The sequence below is a fragment of the Myodes glareolus genome, chromosome 3 (genome assembly GCF_982192425.1).
Source record: "Myodes glareolus chromosome 3, mMyoGla1.1, whole genome shotgun sequence".
Taxonomy (NCBI): domain Eukaryota; kingdom Metazoa; phylum Chordata; class Mammalia; order Rodentia; family Cricetidae; genus Myodes; species Myodes glareolus.
Genome location: NC_142028.1, coordinates 72,174,517 through 72,200,712, shown reverse-complemented (window position 1 = coordinate 72,200,712; position 26,196 = coordinate 72,174,517). Strand labels below are relative to the sequence as shown.

General features: G+C 45.5%; 1 protein-coding gene across 7 annotated transcripts; it reads right to left on the bottom strand.

The window, feature by feature from the left end:
* Positions 1-21,572: 21,572 nt before the first annotated feature.
* Positions 21,573-25,008, bottom strand: Exo5 (exonuclease 5). 7 transcript variants are annotated; one of them, XM_085686520.2, is made up of 3 exons: positions 24,457-24,983; positions 23,634-23,744; positions 21,573-23,076 (listed from the first exon to the last, which is right to left on the bottom strand). In XM_085686520.2, exon 3 carries the CDS (start codon positions 23,044-23,046, stop codon positions 21,925-21,927), a length of 1,122 nt encoding a protein of 373 aa, XP_085542646.2. In that variant the 5' UTR covers positions 23,047-23,076; positions 23,634-23,744; positions 24,457-24,983; the 3' UTR covers positions 21,573-21,924. The 7 variants fall into 7 exon arrangements, with proteins under 7 accessions (XP_085542646.2, XP_085542645.2, XP_085542647.2 ...); XM_085686519.2 differs by having other exon boundaries at positions 21,573-23,060; XM_085686521.2 differs by having other exon boundaries at positions 21,573-23,060; positions 24,942-24,961.
* Positions 25,009-26,196: the final 1,188 nt, after the last annotated feature.

Below are 26,196 nucleotides of genomic sequence, written 5' to 3'. Positions count from 1 at the left end.
GAGAAAAGCCACCTGAGGCATATTGATCAGGCAACTGTTTAACATTACCGTTTACAAGCAACACAAAGATGAACTGCCAAACAACAGCAACAAAACCCGCAGGAAAGGAAAGGCACAAAGGATAAATACCATGATATTAAATTCTAGAACATTCAAGGCTAATCTGCATGGGGGAAATATTAATTAGTAAACTTAAGTACATATTGGCTTAGGCTTGTAAGTCCAAGTGCTTGGGGAGCAGAGGCAGGAGGATCAAGTGTTCAAGCATAGTCTGGGTTACATAACCACACCCTATCACCCAAACAAAACAAAAAGGAATGCATCACATTTTCTGTAATTATACCTCCAATGCCTATTTTTAAAATGTCATCTGCATGGGGCTGGAGAGATGGCTCAGTGGTTAAGAGTACTGACTGCTCTTCCAGAGGACCCGGGTTCAATTCCCACATGGCAGCTCACAACTGTCTGATGATCCAGTTGCAGGGGATCTGACACCTTCACACCAATGCACATAAAATAAAGTTAAATAAACCATAAAAAATATTTTAAAAAAATAAATAAAATGTCATCTGCAAATAGGAGTCTGTGGTGTCGGATGGAGAGAGCCATCCTTTCCAAACCCTGCGCTCAGGGCATTTCTGGTCAGGAGCCATCTGAAAGGACTGGAGCTTGGGCGAGAATCTTGGAAACTTATCTTCCCCCCAGGAGGTGGAATGTAAAAGTGGGAATTGTCTTCATGGCCAGGGTGACTTCTAGATCGTTCCCAGAATATGCTGAGGTGGTACACCTGCTCAGGAAACCTAAGCACAGTCAGGCATAGCACAGAGGCGCCTGCATTTTTCTCCCCTAGTGCGTTAGGTGTGCTTTCCACAGCCGTGACAAACACAACAGCCAAAAGAAACCTGGGGAGGAAACTTGGGGAGTTTGTAGTCCATCGTGCAGGAACGCAAGGCAGGAAACTGGAGACAGGAACTGAAACAGAGGCCATGGAGGAACACTGCTTATTGGCTTGCTCTCCATGGCTTGGTCAGCCTGCTTTCTTAGACACCCCAGAATCACCCACCCAGGGGTGGCACTGCCAAAGTGGGTTAGGTCCTCCCACATCAATGAGCCATCAAGAAACTGCACTACAGGCTAATCCGATGGAGGCATTTTCTCAGTTGGGGTTCCCTCTTCCCAGATGCCTCTAGCTTGTCTCAAGTCAACCAGACCACATACACACACACACACACACACACACACACACACACACACACACACACAAATTTTAAAAAACTTACCAGCACATTTAGCTATCATTAGTAAACAGTTTCCATAGTTTAGTCACAGACCTGAGAGACAGTGACAAAAACAGGCTAGCCACAGCCAGATGTTGTGACTCATGTCTTTAATCCCAGCACCCAGGAGGTAGAGGCAGGTGGATCTCTGTGAGTTTGAGGTCAGCCAAGTCTACATAGGGAGTTTGGTCAGCCAGGGCCACATAGTGAGACTGTTTCCAAGCAAACTGCCTGATCAAGCATGCGGGGAGGGTTCCGTAGATGGGGAGGTGCAGCCTGCCAGAGACAAGGAATCACTGAAGATTTCACTACCTTCCAAAAGTGAGTCACTTAGGACTGTCACATAAGAACAACGCCTGTGCCAATAACTATGCGAGCCAGTTGTAAAGAGGTTGCGGAAGTGTGGCAAGCAATTCTTTTATAAATAAAGCCTCACAGTGGCTCACTAGCTGATGCCTCTTGTATGGGGGTAGAATTGAAGCCCACAGTCTGGATTTTTTTAAATGTATGTTTATTTGCCTCAAAACTTCATAGGTTGGTAAAGAATATCTTCCAGGATCTAGGAATGAAAATGTCGTCTAGTCCTAAAACTATCAGACAGGTGTGGTGGGATGTGCCTTTAATCCCAGCACTCTGGAGAGAGAGGCAGAGTCTCTGTGAGTTCAAGGCCAGCCAGGGCCACAGAATGAGATCCTGTACCAATAATAATAATAGATAATAGTAATGATAATAATATCAGTCCCTGTGATTGAGCATGGTGGTGCACACCTGTAATCCCAGCACTCTGGAGGTAGAGGCTGGAAGATCAAGAAAGAGTTCATTGCTATATTCAGCTGCATAGAAAGTTTGACCTAACCTGGGCTACTTAAGACCCTATTTTTTAAAAAAGAAATCATTCCCTCAACGAAAGCTTCATTTCTCTTTTGGGTTTTATAAAAGTATCTCTTGTGGTTAGGGATGTAGCTCAATGGTAGAATACTTACCTAGGATATGCAAGGTCCTGGGTTCGATCCCCAGCCCTGCAAAATGAGTGCGTGGATGGTTTTTCATCCTAGTGAGAATGTTTTTATTGTGTATGATGGAAGGTTAGACTAGCAGCCCATAATCTCGTGCTCCCAGTGCTGGGTTCTATCCTGGAGACTGTTTTAATTATGTGTGAGCAATTTGACTGTGTCTCTGACTGTGCAGCACAGGCTTTGCTGGTGCACTTGGAGCCAGAAGAGGGGAATGGACCCTTGGGAACTGGAGTTTGGGGCAGTTGTGAGGTGCCATGTGGGTGTTGGGAATCAAACCTGGGTTTTCTGGAACAGCAGTCAGTCTCTTAACTGCTGAGCCATCTCTCTAGCCCCCTTAGAGATCTTTCTAAAAAAAATTTTTTTTACATTTATGTATTTGTTTGTGTTTATGGGGGGGTCCACACATGTGCCACAGCGTGTGTGTGGAGGCTGGAGCTTGCTGGTCAGCCGGTGAGTTCCAGGCTCAGTAAGAGACCCTATCTCAAGAGAATAAAATGGAGCAGGGTGTGCTTGCGCACACCTTTAATCCCAGCATTTAGGAGGCAGAGGCAGGTGGATCTCTGAGAGTTTGAGGTCAGCCTGGTCTACAGAATAAGTTCCTTGTCAGCCATGGCTACATAGTGAAACTCCATCTTGAAATAAATAGCAAAGATCTTGTCTCAAAAGAAATAAACAATCAACAACAAAATCAATGGTACACAAACAGGCTGATACGCTCACCAGTGCAAAGGTGCCCAGCGTCACTTAATAGTAGAGCCCCATAAATCAAAACTACGGTGAAACACTACCTCACACCTTTGAAGATGGCTGCTATCAATGCACAGAAGACAAACACTCCAAGACCTGAAAGAAACTGGAACTCTGGTGTCTTCTGGGTGGGAATTACTAAAAGGAAAAGAGTATGGCAGACGGGCTCTCAGAACATTAAGAATGGCATTACCGTGGAGTCCAGCAATTCTTTTTCTGGGCAGATACTTAAAAGAATGGAAAGTACAACCAGAAGATATTTGCATGCCCAAGTTCTACAGTAGAGTCATTCACAATATATAAAACATGGGCAAGACCCAAGTGTTCATCAGCAGGTAGTGAATACGCCAAGTGTGAGAGTGTGCAAATGAGATTTCAAGATGTTCTGTAAAGCGAAATAAGCAGTAACAAAAAGACAAGCACAGCCGGACGCTGGTGGCACATGCCTTTAATCCCAGCACTTGGGAGGCAGAGGCAGGCAGATCTCTGTGAGTTCGAGGCCAGCCTGGTCTACAAGAGCTAGTTCCAGGACAGGCTCCAAAGCTACAGAGAAACCCTGTCTCGAAAAACTAAAAAAGAAAAAAAAAACGGTAAGTACAATGTGACTCCACTAAGTGAGATATTTAGAGCAAGTGGTTGCTAGGAGCTGTGAGGAGAGGAAACAGGGAGCGATGTTGTGGGGGAGCTTCGGTTTCTGTGAGAAGCAAAGGTTACAGACAGAGTTGCACAGCAGCGCCAGTGAACCGGACCCTGAAAGTGATTAAGATGGCAGATTTGCCAAGCGATGGTGGTGCGTGCCTTTAATCCTAGCACTTGGGAGGCAGAGCTAGAAAATAAAGAAGATGGTAGATTTTACACTATGTGAATTTCGACCATATTTTTTAAATGAATATTTTTAAAATTTTAAATTTTTAAATTTTAAAATGAAGAACTATCTTTAAAATGAAGACAGTAATGCAAATAGACTAAGCAATCGTTTGTTTGCATGGGTGGTTGAAGTGGTTCATCTGGAGCTAGGAAATACATGTCAAATAGTTCTTTGGAAAGTCTAAACACTTGCATTCTGTGACTTGTTTTGACTTGGTTTTTTTTTTTTTGAAACAGGGTCTTTATGTAGCCCAGGCTGGCTCCAATTCAGTATGACGCCAACAATGGCCTTGCATGTTTGGTCTTCCTGCCTCTGCCTCCACAATGCTTGGTTGTAGAAGGCCGCAACCACACTCTCCACCATAGATGGCGCTGCACCGCCAGGTGAGCTAGAAAGCTCACACATGTTGGTAACTTTCCACTACTCCCAAGGTATCACCTGGGACTGGGAGCAGTTGACCAATCCAAGAGTGACACGTCTGAAGCTAGGACTGTTTCATATATAAGGGATGGCTTCCTTCATATCTGGGTCTCCGCCATGTGGCTTATGCTCTAGCTCCCAAGAGGATTAAAGCCATTTCTGCAGAAGGATCCTGTGTCCCGCGTGGTTCTTGCAGGCAAGGCCGAGCGCAGGACATCTGGTGCGATACCCGGGAAGAAGAAGAACTTTGCACCGCCGGAGACCAGGAAGGATTCAGAACTGCAGGCATGCATGCTCAGAGAGGTACGCTCTAAAGTCCAGAGAGCATATCAGAAACTGAGCAGCAGTGGGAGGTTGTGCGCACACTCAGATAAGTTAAAAAGGACCCCCCAGTGATTCTAAGAAAGTAAAAATGGGGGAGAAGGCTGATTTACAAGGTCAAAAGCTTTATGTTATGTTGTTCATATTGTCTTTTGTGTACCGGATAGGAGAAAGATATTTAAATTTAGAAACTGCTAAGGATATGATGTTTTGGAAAAGAGGTTCTGTTTTCGCCTCCACGGAGGATGGGAGCCTAAGTATGTGCTTGAGATCCACGTGGTTTGAATCACCGAGACCTCCTGAAATGTTATAGTGTTTACCCCTAAAATGCAGCGGCCCAATTCAGCAGGAAACAGCCAAAGAGACTAACGGCGCCCAAATTCCCTAAAAGATTAAATGAGGTCCTTTCAGTGATTGCAGAGCAGCAAGCCTGCTTCTCTGAGTTCAGCTTTGCTCCGTACACCGGTTTGGGTTCGGAGTGGGTGCAGCTGGGGCTGGAGGGCAGCTGGAGCGGAGCTTTGCTCTGTGGCTATGGTGGGAGGCACGTTGCGCCGGCTCGGTTGGTGCCTGGCCTGGAGGGTGTCACGGTGGTGCCGGGAGTGAGAGCGGTGCCACAGGCAGCCGGGCCAGAGGGCTTACAATGTACCTGGGACTATGAGGGTCTCTGAGACTAAAATGGCTCTGGTTCCACCTGGCTATGCTAATCTATGCTGACTTCAGGCAGGGCTGGTCGTAATTATCATAATAAAAGCGCGGCAACCTGGTTACCGATATCCTAGGTAACAAAGGTGAACCTATTGCCTGAGGCAATGGGTGGGAAAAACAATGCTAAACCTAGAGGTTTTTTTTCTTCTAAATAGAGAGGGCCTGGAGAGATAGCTCAGAGGTTAAGAGCACTGCCTGTCCTTCCAGAGGTTGCAAGTTCAATTCCATGTGACCTTGTCATCTTAGGACTCCAGGCTAAAAACAGGAAAACGGTTTTCTCATATTTTTGGAACAATAATCTCATCTGTGCCAGATTTAAAACGGTTTAATTCTAAGGCCTGCTATAATGGCACAGGCAAACAAGATTTGCTCTTTAAAACAGAGACCTATAGGTCTCTAAATTCAAGACCAGCCTACTTCCAGTACTGACTGCGCTAAATTTTTACACTGAGTTTTTTAATACTCTTAAATGTTATTTTGGGAGATGTTTTTTTTCTAGGAATGCTGACATACATCTATTGACATTCATGCTGTGGATTCATCTGTCCAGAGGCCTGAGGACAAAGCCTCTGCTATGGAGCTGTCTGACCTGATTGCTGCGGAGCTGGCAGGTTCCTGAGGGATGGTCCAGCTCCTGCCCTTGGTCTGTCAGTTACTGCTGTGCTGTTGTTGCTGTACATTACAGTGTTGTTGTTGCTGTGCCATTACTGTGCTGCTGGATTTTCCCCTTGATTTGTCAGTTATTGCTTGCTATCAGTTTCCCTTATCCTGTCAGTTATTTCTGCTAAACACTATGGGTATCTTCAAGACAGGTTACAAAATGCCATGGTTATTCAAATTAAAAATTGGATACTACAGACTTCTTGATGCAGCTGGAGAGTTGTGCCCCTGCGATCCCAGATTATTAAGCAATTGTCTAGTTATCTTCTAGGTAATTGGACTGGAAAACTTACCAGTTCTTGTTAAAATTTAAAAAGGGGGGAATAATAAAGGAACTGCCCCCGATGCTCTGTTCATTATACATTTTTTAAATGGCAGCACGGCCTTTACCATGGAAAACAGAGACCCTCAATCAGTTATCTACCACAGTGGCTACAGCCCTGGATCAGCAGGCTACCATAGATACATCTATTAGAGGTAGAATAAAGAACAGGTGGATATCTTATGGCAGCTTGCCCAATTGGGCTATGAATGGAAAACTCCAGCCTTATGTGTGACCAATGTACCATATGAGAACTTTATAAAAGTGGCTAACTTGTCCCGAGAATTGTCTTTGTATCTTGCAGGAGAATTTTGATGATTTGCTGTCCTCCTTGAGACGGTCCATCATGACAATCAACTCCACGCGAGTGGACATAAGCTTGGCCGAAGAATTCCAGTCCTGGATTGTGTCCTTCATCCCCTACTTCAAAGAATGGGTGGGGGTGGAAGTGTTTTGGAACGGTCCTGCTATGGAATAGTGTTTCTCCTCTGGATGGTCTGCTGACTCAAATCCCAAAGTCTTAGGGACAAAGTGGTTTTTGCACAGCGCTGGCTGCCCTGGAACAGGGAGCTTCTACTGATATGTGGTTATCTATGTTAAAGCAGTAAGGTTTAAGCCATCCAGCTCCTGCACCCCTAGGACTGTGGTCCATGGCACAGGGTGGAGTGCTTGGCTTAGCTAGCCCTGAAGGTTGTGGAGCTGAAAAGCATCACACAGAGAATGACCCTCTCTGAGAGATAAGTCGCCCTGCATAAGGGTTTCCTGCCGTATGTTCCCTTTCCCAGAAAAATGGCAGAGGGCAGGCCGGATAAGTTCCAGGTGTCATGAGCCTAGGGGCAGTTTCCGTGTAAGCCCATTTTAATGTTTCTATTTTGGGAAGTGTGACCTCTATCTTTACCTTCTGAGGGAGTTGCCTTTCTGCAAAGAAGTAAAATTAGGGGGAGATGTAGAAGGCCGCAACCACACTCTCCACCATAGATGGCGCTGCACCGCCAGGTGAGCTAGAAAGCTCACACGTGTTGGTAACTTTCCACTACTCCCAAGGTATCACCTGGGACTGGGAGCAGTTGACCAATCCAAGAGTGACACGTCTGAAGCTAGGACTGTTTCATATATAAGGGATGGCTTCCTTCATATCTGGGTCTCCGCCATGTGGCTTATGCTCTAGCTCCCAAGAGGATTAAAGCCATTTCTGCAGAAGGATCCTGTGTCCCGCGTGGTTCTTGCAGGCGAGGCCGAGCACAGGACACTTGGTTTTTCCATGATGCTGGGAACTGAACCCAGGGCTCCATGCATGGCTAAGTAGGTGTCTACCAACTGAGCTGCATCCCTGCTCCCTCCTGTGGCCTCTCTAAGAGAGCAGAAGTAAGCTGTTCTCTCTCCTGCTCCAGAGAAGGACACTGAGCTCACATGACTGCATTAGCCGGCTTCTATAGCTGTGATAAAACGCTGAGATCACCGGTTGGAAAGGAGGAATGATTTGCTTTGGCACTCAGTCCCAGATCTCTTGGCTCTGCTGCTTTGGGACCTCGGGTTGGGTGGCATAACTGGCAGAGAGCCCATGGCAGTCAGTAAGCAGAGAGGAAAGGGCTGGCGTCCCTCATATCCCCTCAAGGAAACCTGAGTGTCCAGGCAAAGGGAAATTCTCCCACCCTACATGAACCAGGTGGGTAGCTTTGTTAGAAGAGGGGCCTCACACAGGCTAAGTCAGCTCTTCCTTGGAATGCTGGTCATCCAAGGACAAGCTGGCAAGCCAATGATGCCACTGCTTATGCAGCCAAACACAATTCCTCTCTTCCTCTGGCAAGCGAGCAGTGCAATCTAAAAGGACCGCTGAGGAACAAAGGGCAGCCTTTCTCTCTCCCGCTTCTGCTCCCTCCCTCCTCTCCTCATAAGTTTCAATAAACTTTGTGCCTGGCATGAAGCCTTTGGATGTTTTCTTTAGTTTCTCAGCATCCCGTCCTGCAGTCCTAGCTCAGCTGTGCTGTGGCCACCACTCTCTCCATTCCCCCACCCCTGGCACAGCGTCAGTGGGTCGCTCCACTTCCCAGTGATGCCACAGGCTGGCAACCAAGCTCTTCACTTAAGAGCCTTTAAGAAACATTTAAGATTCAGCCCATAAATGTGCACACACGCGTGCGTGTGCACACACACACACACACACACACACACACACCTACCTCTGTGGGTATGTTATAGAAGACTGGTGCTTGCTGGGAAACAAGCACTGGGGAATAAAGTGTCTGAGTTCTTAGGACAGTGCCATCCTAACCCCTTAAAGGAACTCTCTGAAGACTGCACAGACCTGAGAACAGCATGCTCTGACTCTGAAGAACACACAGCTTTAGAAAGCTATTGAGTCCTTGCCTGTGGTGACCCCCCTCTCTGCAGTGAGCCACTGCCCGTGGTGACCCCCCTCTGCAGTGAGCCACTGCCCGTGGTGACCCCCTTCTCTGCAGTGAGCCACTGCCCGTGGTGACCCCCCTCTCTGCAGTGAGCCACTGCCTGTGGTGACCCCCTTCTCTGCAGGCACAGTTAGCACCCTGTTCCCTTAAGAACCAGCACTCGTGGGGCGGTGGTGGCACACAACTTTAATCCCAGCACTCGGGAGGCAGAGGCAGGTGAATCTCTGTGAGTTTGAGGCCAGCCTGGTCTACAAAAGCTAGTTCCAGGACAGCTAGGACTGTTACGCAGGGAAACCCTGTCTCCAAAAACAAAACAAAAACGAAACAAAGAACCAGCACTCACCACCATGAGATGGTCCTCTTTACCTTAGGCAGGTGAGGATACCTTGAGAGACTATCTTAAGTACAATCTCTTAGTCTCTCCTGCCCTAAACTAGGATAGCTGCATGTTTCTCCACACACGCACCATAGCACATGCATGCAGCTACTTGACTGAATATATAAATGCAAAAGTAAAATTATTATATCTGTAATGAGCACTAACAACAAATTCTACCCTGACAGTTCCCACTAATGAGGAAGACAAAATAATAAGCAACTGAATCATATCCATAGTTCATGTTGCTTGGACCTGGAGGAGATAAAGCTGGGTAGTGACGGAGAGAAGCAGGTGGCCAAAGCAGGAATCTGCAAAGGCGGCATTTGCTGTGGTGGGATGTCGGGGGCTTAGACCACACTTCATGCCAGATATGAGCTACGGGGTCCAGTCTATTTCTCGAGATTTCTGGAGCCAGCTGGTGGCTTACAGGGTCTTGCTGGATTCCAGAGTCCCGGCAGCTGAAACCCGCTGCCCATGCTGTCCCTCTTTCCCCTTTACTTGCAACCTTAGCTCAGGTGCGCAGGGTCCCTGGAGGCAGCAGACCCAAGACAGAGCTTGCAACTCTCCTTGGAATGTGTCCAGTCTCTCTGCTGGCCGTGGCTAGGGAAGATTTCTAAATGTCACAAGACCTGAAGCCTTCCAAAACGGTGCAAGAGGAAAGCTGTGGATTGCCAAGAACTGAAGTCCAAGCTACCTTGACCTGATTGAGGAACTTACATTAGCCACACTGGTGGCAGAGCAAGGCATGGGGGGGTGTCTCAAGGGGGCACTGGCAGGATAAGAGGGCAGCCCCTCACAGTGGTGACAGAAGGTGCAGGGAGTGAGAGCTCATTGGAGGGAGCAAGGGCACAGCAGGTGGATTTTAGCGCCTCTGCAAGCAAAACCACAGGGGACTGAAGAAGGTGCAAATTCAGGGCTCTTCTGAGCCCTCCTGAAGCTTGTAGAAACCGGAAGGCCGCTAGTATAACCAAGTACAGACCGGCTGCTCACAGCTAGCCCACACATGGCAAGACTTCAGCTACACTGCAGCAAGAACCCCTGGGCAGCTGTCACCTGGGAGGACAACCCCGGTGTCTCCCAGTTGCTTAGAAGTTACCAAGCAGGCCAGAGTAGCCAGCCAGTGAGCCTGTCTCTACCCATTTAAGGTTGGAATTCCAAGTGACTGCTCCATTCCTGTTTTGTTTTAAAGACAGGTTTGGGCTCTAAGCTCAGATCCTTGAGTTTGCAAGGCAAACACTGTACCAGCTGAGCCATTTCCTTAGCGCCTCTCATTTTGAGATAGGGTCTTACTGTGTAGCTCAGGCTGGCCCTGAACTCTAGATCCTCCTGAATGGCTGCTCCCAAGTGTGACACCCTGCCTGGCACTGTCATTGTCACTTGTAGCAGAAACCAATACTGTTTGTTATGTGTGTGGGGAAGAACTAAGCCCGATTTTCATCACCGGTGCTTCTCTGAACGTGAAAAGAACCAGAAGAGGGAGAGGGTGGCCTGGAGACTAGCTGTCAGAGTTTCCCTTTGCTGCCTTTAAGAAACACTGTGGACTGGGCAGGGCTGTAACTCAGGCTCAGTTGGTAGGACGCTTGCCTGGCATTCCATCGTGGCTTCCATCTCTACCACCACTATACAGGTGTGGTGGCGCACACCTGGACTCCTAGCACCCGAGGTGCAGTAGGATCAGAAGTTCAAGGTCATCCTGGGCTACACAGAAAGTTTGAGGCCAAGCTGGGACACTCAAAGAACAAAAACTCGGGGCTGGAGCGATGACTCGGCAGGTGAGAGCACGTGTTGCTCTTGCCAAGGACGTGGGTTTAGTTCCCAGCACAGAGTGATGGCTCATAACCGTGAGTAACTTAAGTTTCAGGGAATCTGGGAACTTTGCCCTTTGCTGACCACTACAGGCATCAGGCATGTGCAGGATGCACAGACATACATGCAGGCAAAATAATCATACATATAAAAACATAAATATAAAACAGTGTTGAAAAGTGAAGACATAAAAGCAGCCAAGTCTTGAGTCTTTGTTGCAGCTGCAGACTCTTTGGTTGCTGGGCATGAAGTTTATTAAACCTACTGCTACTAATGGGTATGTTTTGTATTTTCACTGCTGAAGGCAATGCCAAAATATTTTCCTGTTCAATTAAAATGTGCAAATCTACCCACAAGACAGATTCTCAGGAACAAAATGTAGCTCAAAAGGCAAATATATCTACAGTCTTGGTGGATTCTCTCAGGTTCCCCTCCGTAGCAGCTTCTCTGTTTTGTTCCTCTTCCCTTCCAGCAACATAGGAGAATACCTGTGTCTCCAGAGCCTTGCTAACGGTGGATGTTAAACTGTTCACAGTTTTGCTTCCCTGAGAGGTAGGAAAGATACCTTGGTATCCCCATCACCCCCTTTCCCATCAACCCCCTTTTATTTCCTTGGATTTTCAGACCAGGTTTTCCTGTGCAGGCCTGACTGGCCTGGATCTTGCTATGTAGACCAGACTGGTCTCTCTTGGGTGCATAGCATGGAGGTCCTTGTACCCACAGATCTCCAGAGAAACCAGGGATGTTAAGCACACAGGATTGTCTTTCCAACGGAAAAGATGAAAAACCTGTTCTTTCATCCAGAAGGCTGAGAACTGGTCGTGATTAACAGCCTGGTGCTCTGTGTTATCTATTGAGCCAAACCATATGAAGCTCTTACAACCAAGACTGCTGGTGACTGATAATCTAAATGACCCTGATAGCCAGAGGCTTCCCTAAACTCCACAACCAGGACCAGAGATGGCTATCAGCCCAAATGGTCTCTATGCTATCTGTATGCCTTAGACCAGGACAGCCCCTTAGGCCCTTAAGCTAGAACAGGTGGCCTATCTCTAGATTGTCTTGGAGGGAATGATGTGCACCCTAAGGTGAGTTTCAGTGTAATTATGATTTCTTGTGCAAGAGGGATTGTTTTTTTTTTCCAAATTGTACTGGGCTTAACTACTTCTGGAATAAACCACCTGCTATTAGGCTCCCTGAAGTCTGGTCCAGGTTGACTAGGTCAGTTGGCACTGGGTTTTCATTCTTATCTCTTTGCAGGGTTCACTTCCCTGTACGATACCTGCAAGGACCTCCTCAGGCCTCAAACTCAAGAGATTGTCCTGGCTTTGTTGCAATTAAAAGCACACTACTGCACCTGGCCTTGGTTTCCATTTGATTGGCATCTTTTGTTATGAGACAGGTTGAGCACCTGTCCATACATTTAAAAGTCATTTCTATTTACTGTGAAATCTCTCCACATTTTCAGTGATTGTCTTCTGTGTGCATAGTCATACCCCCCACACACACATATATAAACCCTGTAGCTAAAATCCCTTCCCATGGTGAGATGCAAACACCCCCCCCACGTAAACCCTGTAGCTAAAATCCCTTCCCAGAGTGAGATGCAGACAAGGCCTACCTTCTCTCCTGAGATACCAACGACAAACTGAGGTACAATTCTACCAAAGTTCACTCTGGGAAACCTATCAGATTATATGGGGCTTAATTACAGAGCAGAGGTGAGGGGATACTTACAGAAGTGTGGGTGCTCTTCCCCCAGATATCTGCGCTGGAAAGCCTTGACCCAGCAGGGACTGGGGCCTCCGCAGCTACTCGGAGCCCTCTTGCCTGGTCTTCCAGCCTGCATACACTCTAGTCCCTTCCGGATGCCAGGTGCTATTAAGTTGCATACAGCAAATGGTAGTGAGCTGTCAGAATACTCAGGTGGAAGTCTTGTGGCCCTCCCTACTCCTCCATGAGGCAATGTGAACAGTCAGCAAACCCAGCTGCTATAATTCTTTGCAAGTGTGAACAGCTGAACTCCCCAAGATTGCGATTGTTTGGCTCAGAGAATCATCAGTCACAACAACGTCACACACAAACACACGGAAAAGAAGATAAGACAAAAACTTATTCATGTATTTGTTGGTGTTTTTGTGTGTGTCTGTGTATGTGTGTATCTGTGTGTGTGCACGTGTGCATGCGTGGACTCTTGCTCTGTTCCCCAGTTCTTGGGCTCATACAATCCTTTATCTTAACCTTCTGAAAGCTGGGGTGACAGTGTGTGGCAGCTTCCAGCTTCCATGTCATGATCTTAGCTACTCCTACTCCACCGAGTTGACACTCTGCAGCAGACTAGTTTCAGCTAGCTCTGCTTCATAATATTCTGATTCTTTTTTTGAGACTGGCTCTCACACTGTAGATAAGCTGGTCTTGAACTCGTGCAAATCTTCCTGCCTCAGCCTCCTGAGTTCTAAGAATACAGTCAAGTGCCGCCACAACCAATTCAGTAGTTGATATTTTAAGTGGACATACATAACTTCGTATTCGGAAGCACCAATACCTTTGTTTTACAGTTATGTTTGTGTGGACATGCGTGCCTAGGTTCAGAGTGTGCATTTGGATGACGGAGGACAACTTTCCTGAATCTGTCCTCTCCTTCTACCATGTGAGTTCCCAGGAATCAGGCTTGGTGGCAAGTGCCTTTACCTGCTGAGCCATCTCACCAGCCCCAGTACGATTGCTAATGGGGAAGGGAAATCACTAGGAATTACAAAATCCTGAAAAGCATAAAACAGAAAACCCCCCACTAACACTATTGACATGAATGCATGTCTTCCCGTTTTTTCTTAATGTGATTTTATTTATACAATGCACATCACCAAAGTTGTTAAAAGTATTCCAAAAACATACTTATTCTTAGTGGAGTATTTGTAGTATGAATAATAAAAACCCAGAGACAGATATTGGGGTTCAACCTGAAGATCAGAAAAGCAAAGCAGCCAAGTCACTAAGAAGCTCTTACCTCTATGAAATCTTCAGACTAAAAGAGAGTTCCTGTCTCATCCTGCTGGAATTAAAGATGTGTGCTGCTACTGCCTGGCCTATATGGCTGACTAGTGTGGTTGTTTTGCATTCTGATCTTCATGCAAGCTTTGTTTATTAAAACACAAAGAATATATCACTGTCAATATTTTTATACTGCATCATGTGATTTAGAAAAAGTATTTTCTGTTCTTATAAAATAATACTTTCTTGCTTGTTTGTTGTTTGTTTGTTTGTTTTTGAGACAGAATTTCTCTCTGTGTAGTCCTGGCTGTCCTGGAACTCAATATGTAGACCAGGCAGGTCTCAAACTCCTGCTTCTGCCTTCCAAGTGCTGGGATTAAAGGTGTGAGCCACCACCACCTGGCTACATGTTAATGTATATTTTTTTTTAATTTATTTAGTTTTATTTTATGCACACTGGTATTTTGCCATAGGTGTTAGGTCCCCTGGAACTGGAATTAAAGATAGTTGTGAGTTGCCATGTGGGTGCTGGGAATTGAACTCAGGTCCTCTGGAAGAACAACCAGTACTCTTAACCACTGAGCCATCTCTCCAGCCTCTGTTAATGTATATTTTAAGCTGTATTTAATATGATTATTTGTTTAATGTAGATTATTTGACACAAATTTTCTGAGTCAATTGGCATAATTATTTTATAGGTTTTTGTGCCATGTTTTGCTTGTCTCTTGTAGCTCAGACTGGCCTCAAACTCTTCACATAGCCAGGTCAGGCACTCCTAATCCTCCTGCCTCTACCTCCCAACTGCTGGATTATAAACATGTACCACACTTGGTTTTTAAAGGGGTCATCCCACCTTTGTTTAGAATATAGGCTTTTGATATATAAGACTGTCTTAGTCAGTGTTCTGTTGTTGTGAGGACACACCATGACCATGACAACCCTTATACAGGAAAACATTTAATTGGGGGCTGGCTTATAGCTTCAAAGGTTTAGTCCATTATCATCATGTTGAGACATGTTGGCATGGAGGTAGACAAGGCGCTGGAGAAGTAGAAGTTGGATCGGCAGGCAACGGAAAAGAGTCACTGGTCCTGGCTTGGGCTCTTGAAACCTCAAAGCCCATACCCAGGGGCACACTTCCTCCAATAAGGCCACACCTGCTCCAACAAGACCACACCCCCTCATCTTTTCAAATAGTGCTACTCCCAGGTGACCAAGCACTCAAATCTATGAGTCTTACAGGGGAAGGTGGGGGATTCAAACCATCACAATGACCAAGCTGCATTCTGGGAAGGATGCTGCCAAAGCCTTCAGAAGAAATTTAATTCATAGAAGCCAGTCCTGGTGACACTCACCTTTAATCTCAGCACTAGAGAAACAGAGCAAGGCCTATCTCTGTGAGAAGGAGGTCAGCCTGGTCTACATAGAGAGTTTCAGGCTAAGGTTAACCTGAATTGTACCATGAGACCCTGTCTCAGAGAAGGGGGAAGGGGAGGAGAGAGAGGAAGAGAGAGGAAGGAGCTGGATGTGGTGACACACATTTAGGAGCCAGCACTTAGAAGTCTGAAACAGAAAGATCATGAGGCCAGCTTGAACTCCACAGCTAGCCTGAAGCCAGTCTTAGCTATGTGATAAGACTGTCTCAACCTCCTTTTCTCCCCTAAAAGAAGGAAAGCAAGGGAAACTAAAATAAATAATCGCTAGCCATGTGATTCCAGAAGCTCTAAGCAAATGATAAAAGTCATAGGATATAATAAAAACTTTTAAAGTGGTATAGGGAGAAAGTATAATGTATCATAAAATAAAAATGTAAACAGCTGGGCACATCTTTAATCCCAGCACTCAGGAGGCAGAGGCAGGTGGATCTTTGTAAGTTCGAGACCAGCTTGGTCTACAGAGCTAGTTCCAGGACAGCCAGAATCACATAGAGAAAAAAAAGAAGAAGAAAAGAAAAAGAAGAAAGAAAATATAAATAAAATCATCAAATCATCATAGACGACATTGTGAAATGATAGGAAACTTTTCTGCTTTTGAAAATTTTGCAGAATCTCTTCAAAGATAGAAGTCATGCAGAAAAGACAGGTTGTATCAAAAATAGCAGTAAGGGCCTCGAGGGACGGCTTAGTAGTTAAGAGTACTTAGAGCTCTTGCAGAGGACCTGAGTTTTCCTAGCACACACCTCTGATAGCTCACAACAGCCTGTAACTCCTCTTTAGGGCACCCAGTGCCTTCTTCGGGTCTCTGCAGGCACACACATGGCATGCATCCACACAAACACACATCAAGACATCAAGTAAAATTTTAAAAAAACAACAAGGCTAATAACTCTGTGTGTGTGTGTGTGTGTGTGTGTGTGTGTGTGTGTTGGGGATTGAACTCGGGACTTCTAGCATGACTGAGCTATACTCACAACTCCCAGGTATTTTAATAGCAGCACCAGAGGCTAAAGAATTGCTGAGGAAAACTAAATGTCAACTTAGATTCTCTACCCAAGGCTTGCTATAGTACGAGAGTGTGCTGACCAGTTTAAGGTCAACTTGACTCAAGTTAGAGTCATTTGGGGAAAGGACTTTCTGTTGAGAATATGCCACTAGAGTTACCTATAGGCAATCCTGTGGTACATTTTCTTGATTGATGATTGATGTGGGAGGGCCCAGATCACTGTGAACTGTGTCACCCCTGGGCTGGTGGTCTTGGGTTATAAGAAAGCAGGCTGAGTAAACCATGAGAAGCAATTCAGTAAGCAGCACCCTCCATGGCCTCTGCTTCAGTCCCTGCCTCCAGGTTTGTGCCTTGAGTTCCTGCCCTGACTTCCTTGGATGATGAACTACAAGCTATAAAATGAAACAAACCCTTTCCTCCCCAGGTTGCTCTTGGTCATGGTGTTTATCACAGCAACAAAAAACTAACTAAGATAAAGAGTAATGGAGAAATTAATTTTCAAAGTCAGTCATGGTGGCACAGGAGGCTGAGGCAAGATGACCTTGGGTTCAAGGTGCGCAGTCTAGGATGGATACCAAAGCTACACCTCAGGGGGAAAATGGGAGCAGTGAGATAGCTCAGCATGTAAGGGAGGAAGAGGCAGGAGGAATGCTGCAAGTTCAAGACTAACCTGGGCTACACAGTGAGACTCTATCTTAAAAATACTAAATGAATAAAATACTAATACTAATACTAATACTAATACTAATACTAATACTAATACTAATACTAATACTAATAGACTGGGGCCCAGTTTAATGGGAAAGCACTTGCCCAAGACCCTGGTCCCATTCCCAGCAGCAAAAAAGAAGAAGAAGGAAGAGTTTGCTCTCTTAGGACATGACAGAAGTTTAAAAAATCAACGATGGTTTACACCTTTAATCCCAGCACTTGGGAGGCAGAGGTAGGTGGATCTCTGTGAGTTTGAGGCCAGCCTGGTCTACAAAGAGAGTTTCAGGACAGCCAGGGCTATTGCACAGAGAAACTCTGTCTTAGAAAACAAAGCAACAACAACAAATCAATAAACTAGTCCTCAGGCAGTAACACTAAAAATCTGACAAAAAACCAAAAAACTGTTCAATAATAAATACAACTGCAGAAAAAAAAATCACATACAATATGACTGATGTGCCATGTAAACACTGTGGACAGATAGGTGATAGAAATATAGAATCATACACAGGCACATACAACAGCTTAAGAATAATGGTTGCCTCTAAGCACAGATAATAAAAAGACAGGGTAAAAGACTTTGGCTGTATCTGTTGTTTTGTGTTTTATTCTTTAAAAAAATTATTATTCTCAAAAAAATAAAAACAAAAAAAATGTGTTATTGGGGGCTGGAGTGATGACTCAACAGTTAAGAGCACTGGCTGCTCTTCCAGAGGGCCCAAGTTCAATTCCCAGAATCCACATGGCAGCTCACAACTGTATGTAACTCCAGTTCCAGGGGATCTGACACTCTCACAAAGAAAGGCATACGATGTACATAAAAATAAAAATTATTATCGGTGCATGTGTGAGGGTGTGTAAGTACATGCCATGAGTGTGTGGAAGTCAGAGGACAGCTTTACGGAGTTGATTCCTTCCCCTTTTCTGTGGGTCCTAGGGTTTGAACTCAGCTCATCAGGTTTGTGAGGCAGTCACCTTTACCTACTGAGCCATCTCACCAGCCCTCTTCATGTTTTGTTTTGTTTTCCGTTTGTTTGGTGACAAGGTCTCACACTATAGCTCTGGCTAACCTGGTACTCATTATGTAACCCAAGCTGGCCTCAAACTTGTACCAATACACCTGGAAAATTTTTCTAAAACATATTTCACAGACAACAGTTTCAGGTGCTGTGGACTGCTTTGTGTTGGAGACAAACTTTATTTTGTGTGTTCTTAAATTTTATGTATACGTGTGTGTTCCTGAGAATATGTACACCACTTGTGTGCAGAAGCCCTTGGAGGTAAAAAGAAAGCATGGGATTCCCTGGAACTGGTTTTACAGGCCACTGTGAACACGTTAGGGTTCTGGGAACCGAACTTGGGTGTTTTACAAGAGTAGAAAACACTTTTAACCACTATTCAACACTGACTATCTCTCTGGCCTAGACATGGACTTTCAATTTATTGTACCACTTATTGATTTGAATATACACCCAACTAGCTCATTATTCTATTTATCAACATAGTAGGACTCCTCTCCTGCAGGAATAATTCAGGATGAAACTTATGACCTGACTGAATCTTTATGGCACAATAGATGATTAAGATTCCAAAGCATGGGACCAGCAAGATGGTTCAGTGGGTAAAGGTGCTTGTGCCACGCCTGCTGGCCCTGGATTCCATCCTTGGACCCATGTGGTGGGAGGAGAGAACACGCTCCCTCAAGTTGTCCTCTGACCTCCGCATGCACGGTTGCAAGTGTACGTACATAGAAAGTGCAGACTATGGAGACCTCCACACACATCAAGCTGGTAGCAGGGGTCTCTCACAGGCAGATTCCCACTCAGCACATAGTCACCACAAGTGGGCAGAGTACACAAAGCCGTTTCCACAGAGCTCAGTCTCTGGGAGGTACCAAAGCTCAGCTGGAGAAGGTGCTGTGTGCTCCAACGCAGTCCTTACCACATGCTTCATATGTTTCTTCCTCCCGTGTGGAATGGATGGAAGTGATAACCAGTGGTCACTTCTCAGACATTCTCCTCCGGGTGGACTGTGGTCACACAAAGGTTCTAGCAATGGAAACCTTTACCGCTGCAGTGGCATTGAATGGGTTTTTCTTTCATAGTCTCAGAGCCGTGCCTTGACCGCAGCCCTTACTCTACATCACGCTGTGGAGTCTCTCCAGCTCCACTCCCCCTCCCAACACCCTCACACCTGAAGCCTCTCTCCTGTGGACTTGGGTGATGAGCATGGAGGTCTATGTTTCAACAGCTCTGGTGCATGTGGCAATCGTAACTGACTGAAGTCCTTGCCACACTTAGCACTTCGCCACCACCATTTCTCTCTTCTGTAGATTCTGATGAACTGCAGAATTAGAACTCTGGCAGAATAGTTTTTGTGTGAACTCCGAGTTGGTGTTGTGATTGAAGCTTCAGTCACAGGTCACACACAAGTTTCTGTCCAGTGTGGACACTGCCGGCATGGAGCCTGGAACTCTGACTGAAGCCCTGGCCTCACTCCTCACACACCAGAAGTTTCTTTCCTGTGTGGATACATGGATGACAGTGAAGATATGGCTAGAGGGACACTCACTACACTCCATAGTCCAAGTCTCTTCCCTGTCCAGAGATAGGGGAGCTCTAAGAATGAGAAAATGCTTCCAAAGACGAATCTGCAATTAAAACTCTTAGTGGAAACCTCAGGAAGTGGACTGGAGAATATAGAAACCAAGTTAGTCACTGTGGTGGTTTGAAAGAAAATAACCCCCAAAGGGAGTGACACTATTAGGAGGTATGTCCTTGTTAGAGGAAGTGTGTCACTGTGTTGGCAGGCTTTGAGATCTCTTTTGCTCAAGCTTCCTTCAGTGTGACTATCAGTCAACTTCCTGCTACTGCTCAGCTCCAGCACCACATCTGCCTGCACGCTGCCATGCTAATCACCAGGCGGGGCAGAGGGAGCACAGGAACAAACAGAATGCTTTAGTTGGCTGATCAGAAACTGTCCTCAAAATGAACCCCAGGAGCAGGGGCAGACCCAGGCCCTACAGTTAGTCTTTTTTTAAATATTTATTTCTTTATTATGTATATAGTGTTCTGTCTATATGTATGACTGCATACCAGAAGAGGCACCAGATCTCACTACAGATGGTTATGAGCCACCATGTGGTTGTTGGGAATTGAACTCAGGACCTCTGGAAGAGCAGTCAGTGCTCTTAACCTCTGAGCCATCTCTCCAGCCCCCTGGTTAATCTTAAAAAACAAAACAAAAAACTTACATTCATCTAGTGTGTGAGGAGATCAGAACATTTCTCTTTCCACTATGTAGGTATGAGAAATTGGTTCTTTCCACTATGTAGGTATGAGGAATTGAACACACACACACCATCCATCAACTTTTACAAATTCTCCAACATTGTCTCTATCATATCCTTAATTCCCAGGTGATAGCCATTCAGTTTGTTTCTCCTGCTTCTTTGGTGATGTTTGAGATAAGGGTTCCCCTGTTTTATGGTACACTGAAAATGTGTCCCCTTTAAATAGACAAATGGTGTTCAAGGCACCCTGAAGAAAGAGCAGATTCTTTAGACAGGGGATAGGCAAATTCCAGGTGGAAGTAGGTTCTTTATTCTGGCCACCCAGAGACTGCCAGTGTCAGCTGACAGGAAAGATGTGTGCATTTCCGGGGAACAAAGGCAGAGCTTATGTTTACAGCATTTTCCTAGTGGGTGGGGCTATAAGGTAATACGTCTTTACCAGCTATGGAAACTATGTAGTTTAAATTCACCTGGAGCCATACCATAATTTAATGTCAGGGAAAGCATAGCTAGTTCCCCTTTGTCTAGCTAGGGTTTGCTCTCCCCACCCCAACCTGTGTTAATCCTTCCAGCAGTGGCCTGTCTACTCCAGGAGGGGATGAGGTCTCCTGTCTTCAGGCTGTGAGCCCTGGCCTCCTAGAGTGACTGTCTTACTGAGACAGACTATAATCTAACTTTATCAGAACATTTTCCTTAAAATGTTGGTTTTCTGCTATATGAAAAAGGAAGTCCTAGTGCATGTGATCTTTTTGGACTTACCCTTTCACCTAGTGTTGCTAGATTCATGCATAATGTTACATACCATTGTGGCTCATGTTCTGGTTGATATATATCACTTCAATCACTGGTGATGGACACTGGGATAGTTTCTAGACTTCTGTATTTGTGAAAGTATTTTTTCATATTTTCTGTTGCATACATATGACTTTTCCTTGACATATGCCCAGGAATGATACTGCTAGATTGTATAATATATGAATACTGTTATTTCATATATATTTTTCATCTAATGTTTTCACTTCTATGATTTCTTCTCGCATCACCTGAGACTACTAATTATGCTTACTTTAAATCCGTGGTCTGCTTGCTCTATTAGCCCTATTTCTAAAATGTTGACACATGATCTCAAAGGACTGTGGCACTACACAACTATGTATAGTACAGTGGTCATCTTCAAAGGTCAGCAAACACACAAACATCAATTCAATCGTTCTAGAGAGCATTTCATTTTTATTATGAAAAATGTAAAAAAAAAATGCATCAAGAAAAAAACTAAAAAATGTCAGAACCCAAATAATTTTCTTGAGAAAACAGTGATCAGTGAGGGACACCCTTGCTGCAGACATGACACACATCTGTCTTCTCTGCAGTTCATTTCAGAGCCATAACCATAACCCAAATCTCTCCATTCATTCCTGATCTTGGCCCCGGATTGGAATGTTATTAAAGGTTGGGGACAGAAAAATAAAAACCTTATCCATGAAATCCAACTGAGAGACCGACCCTTTCACACGGGAGTATTAAGAGCAGAAATGATCAACATTTCTGAAAACAACTTCCATTCATTTCAACTTCTTGGCTTTGAGCTCCAGGGAAGGGCTGAGCACTCCATGGCCCCTCCTCCACTCACAGATGTCTACATAGTCACAGGTCCGACACTTCCACGCCTCTTCCACATCAACACCTTGAGGAGCTCGGCGGCCCATCCAGTAGGCCACATAATGCTGCACCTGGCCTTTCACTTCTTTCTCGTCAAAGGCTACAATCTCTGTGCCCAATACAGCGGCAGTCTCTTGATGGACATACTCGAGTCTTAGTGTATCGATAGCTGGGAGATCAGACAGTGTGAGAGACAAGAAAACCAGTTCCATGAGGTCACTCAAAGATTTCACAGAGAAGCCTGCTTGCTGGGCATGCCTCAGCACTGAAGGCCCCAGTGGCGTGTCTAGACACAATTTTGTATGGTGGATTAGGCTTGCAGGAATCACTTTTCCTTGAACCATGGCATCAAAGATATATTTGTATAAGCTAACTTGAAAATAGTCTTTCTTTTTCTGAGCTGGCAGAGGGAGCACTGGGCGTCTTCGCGTCTTGAGTTCGGTGAGCTCCAGTTCCCCCTTGGCTGTGTAGTGCAACTCATCAATCACTCCAACAAGAAATACTCCTTCCACTTCCCCAAACACAGGAAACTCTCTGATGCGCCCTTCTGACTGGAGGGTAGGAACCATGGAGAGTATGTTCAGAAACTTGACTGCCCAAGCATCTTCTTTAGTGGTGATGGGGACAGTCACAAGATCATGAAGTTCTAGCTCTTTTGCTAGGTGGATGCTAGCACCAGTGTCCAAAACAGCTGCCTTCTCAGGTGTCGAGAAAGCAGGAAGTTCCTTTCCGTACACCACCTGCAATTCACACCAGTTCTGAGCACACAGGTCAGTGACATATAAGTATTTCAGCTGGAATCTCTCCATGGGTGACAAGACATCCAGTCCATTTTTTCCGGTCTGCAAGCTTACAGGTTTGTCATCCTTTCCAGGGTGTTCAGAAGAAGGACCAGGCTTGCTAAGTGGAACCGTTGATTCCTTGGCATCTTCCAGGTCCAGAAACTCCACCAACTCCGAGTCACTCAAGTCTGAGAACCCTGATGCTTCTGCCGACGCTGTCTCCTCTTCCCCAGTCTCAGCCATGGTACAGTTCTAGACTGAACAAGGAGGGACCTACATAACGCACCAACCATCGTCAAAGACTTACACATTCCTACGAGACTAGAAGAATCATGATATTGGTTGACTGATTTACCCATTCATTTCAGTACTGGGAACTGAACCCAGGGCCTTACGTGTGCTATACAAGTGCTGTACTCCTAAACTGCATCCCCAGCCCTAAGACGCCAATTTACTTATGACTCATTAGTAAACACAAGGACACTTTATAAGATGAGTTTTTGTATTCATGTTCCGCCAACCACGTCGATTTTTTGTTTTCACTTCTACAGATAGAATTCTGGACACTGCACACGTTAACTAAGTGATGTGCCACCGACAGCAGAACCATCTTGAGAGTAGAACGATTTTTGTTTGATTCATGGATCTGCCACTAACATATTGTGGATGAATTTAGGCAAATCTTATTTTTCTTAGCCTCGATTTCAATGACGTTTGCCTATTTTACTTCAAAACTCTACAGATTTGGTTTATTATTTCACTATCTTTAATGACTATAGCTCTTGAGACATATTAAGATGAGAAAAAGCTCTTAGTGAATTTTAACTTACCCTTACTGGCCATGAGAGGCAGGGCATGTCTGTATTCCCTGCACTTGGGAGATGGAAGTAGGAGAAGGTCTCACAACTACATAGCCGAGTTGTGTTTGAGTCCTGCTTGGGCTACATTAGACAATATCTCAGAACAATAGCAAAAAAAGAAAAAGAAAAGAAAAGAAAACAACACATACACACAAATTACCCTTATGACCTTCTTCTTTATACAAACTGGTGTTAGCCACACTAGAGCTTGCCACTAATTTTCTTCCTCTCTCAGTAAGAAATTATCTTATGATGAAAAAGGCCTACTATGACCCAGATGGTGGTGGCACATGTCTTTAATCCCAGGAAGGCAGAGGCAGGTGGATCTGAGTTTGAGGCCAGCCTGGTTTACAACAGTGAGTTCTAGATCGTGTTGTTACAAAGAAACCCTGTCTAGAAAAAAACAAAACTAATAAATATTTATTAATATCTATATTAAATATTTAATATATGTGAACATACATGCTTAAAAAGTGTATAGGCATAGCTAGAAATTATTATGTGAAAATGAATGAGATGTTCAGAAAACACCAGGTCAGTATCAAGAGTCCACAGATTTTGAAACTAATCCTGAAAAATCCAGTAGAATCTCCTAGTATGCGTTAAATAAAATTCTGATGCTACCGGCACATCTTTAGAATATAGAATTGGTAGGCTAATCCTTCTACATCTAGTCTGCTAAAACAGTGCACATAAACGTGGCTTTCCTTCCTCTTTCAAAGGCAGTGATGAGTCTATGTATCTGTTCGCTCTGAAAAACAGTAACTTTAGGAGACTAGGAGCTCATACTCACCTGGGCCTTGGTTGTTTTCCCTCCTCAGGGAAGGGCGTGCATTAAAATGGCAAAGTGAGGAAGACGCGCCTGACCACGCCCTCATTTTACGGTGTTTTTACTTGAGTGACACTGCAGGGTCAGCTGCCTACCATAACTCCTCGCACTGGCCTCTCCAGGGCAAGGTCTCCGTAACTTCCCATTCCCCAGAGCGGCCACCTGCCGCAGTGCCTGCACTTGGCGCTCAGTCCCAGCGGCAGCCCGAGGTCGGAGGCCCTGCCTCGCTGATGGGTGCCGGCCGCCTGCCACTGCCTTTATCCTCCGCGTCCTGACTCGTCCCGGGCCTTCCACGCAGGCAGACGTGTGCTTTCCACTCAGCCCCCGAGTCCCTGTCCCCCGGGTGAGCCACACGCACCCTCAATGTACTGAGCCCACACGTCAGGGATCGGATTGAGCCAGGTTAAATATACAAAGCCCAGAAGCCTCGTACAAGGGACCATACCCACCGGCTTGACCACCGTCCCAGAATTCCTGGCGGCGGTCCTTTCCGGAGCTATGGCCCCACCCCCCGATGTCGCGAGACTAGGGCTGCGCTGCTTCTAAAGCCGGCTGCACTTGTGTCCTCTGCAGTATCTAATGTCTTTTAGCCCGGAAAGCTCTGTCACTGTTCCGTCTCTTACGACCGCCAGCCCGAAGAGAGGAAGCGGCGGTCACCTCGCTGTCCCCAGTGATACTGACTTTTGACACCCTTGGACCCGAATCCGGATCTTAGCATCTGGCACCAGCTTTCCCAGTTTAAGGAACCATTACGAACTCAAACTTCAAAGACGTTAGCGCTCCTGTTGTCCGTGCCTTTTTTTTCTTCTTTTATCCCTTTTCTTGGCCTCCAATTGGGATACTCCTGCCTCTGCTCTTTCGGTGCTGGGATTACAAGCATGCCCAGATTCTTTAAAAATTTTTAAAGTGCTTATCTTTATGTGTATGGATATTTTGCCAGCAGGTATCTGCACCACGTGGCTGCCTGGCGCCCCTTAGAAGCCAGAAGAGGGGTCGAATCTCCTGGAACTCGAGTTAGAGGTCTGAGAGCCACATGGGCGTGTGGAAACAAAGCCTGATCCTCTCTGCAAGAGCAGCTAGTGCTCTTAACCTCTGAGCCATCCCTCCAGCCCCAGTTGTTTCTATTTTTGAGAAATACTTTCCAGCCCATGGTGACCCATATCTAAAATCTGAGCACTGGGATTTTAGACTTGAGTCTAAAATCCTAAAGGTTAAGGTCTGGCTTTTTGGTTCATTTAGTAAATTCAGTCAAGAATGCAAGGGTTCACCAGGAACACAGGTTTGAATATATATACACACACATATACATACATGTGTGTGTATAGTGTATTATATCATTCTCTGTTCTGTGGAAGGACGAAGGGATGCCAAACATGGGCAGAAAAAGGAAACTGCAAACAAAATATCACCTGGAGAGAACTGGCTATACTCAGCAGGTGCTTGAGTTGAGCCTCAAGGGGCAGAAGTCAGTAATCTCCACTACTGAGAACGCTAAGGTAGCAGCATTATGAGTTCAGGGTCAGCCTGGGTAACTTAGTGAGTCCAGTTCCAAAACTAAAAAAGAAAAGAAAAAAAAAGAGGTAAAGGCCTGAGGATGTAGCTTAGCTGGCAGCGTGATTGTCAAGCATACACAAAGCTGTGAACTTAGTACCCAGCACCGCATAAACAAGGTGTGGTGGCCCACATTTGTAATCTCTGACCTTG

What these genes read in the sequence shown, in the direction of transcription:
- Exo5 (XM_048434550.3), bottom strand. Translation starts at nt 23,046, where the DNA reads ATGGCTGAGACTGGGGAAGAGGAGACAGCGTCGGCAGAAGCATCAGGG.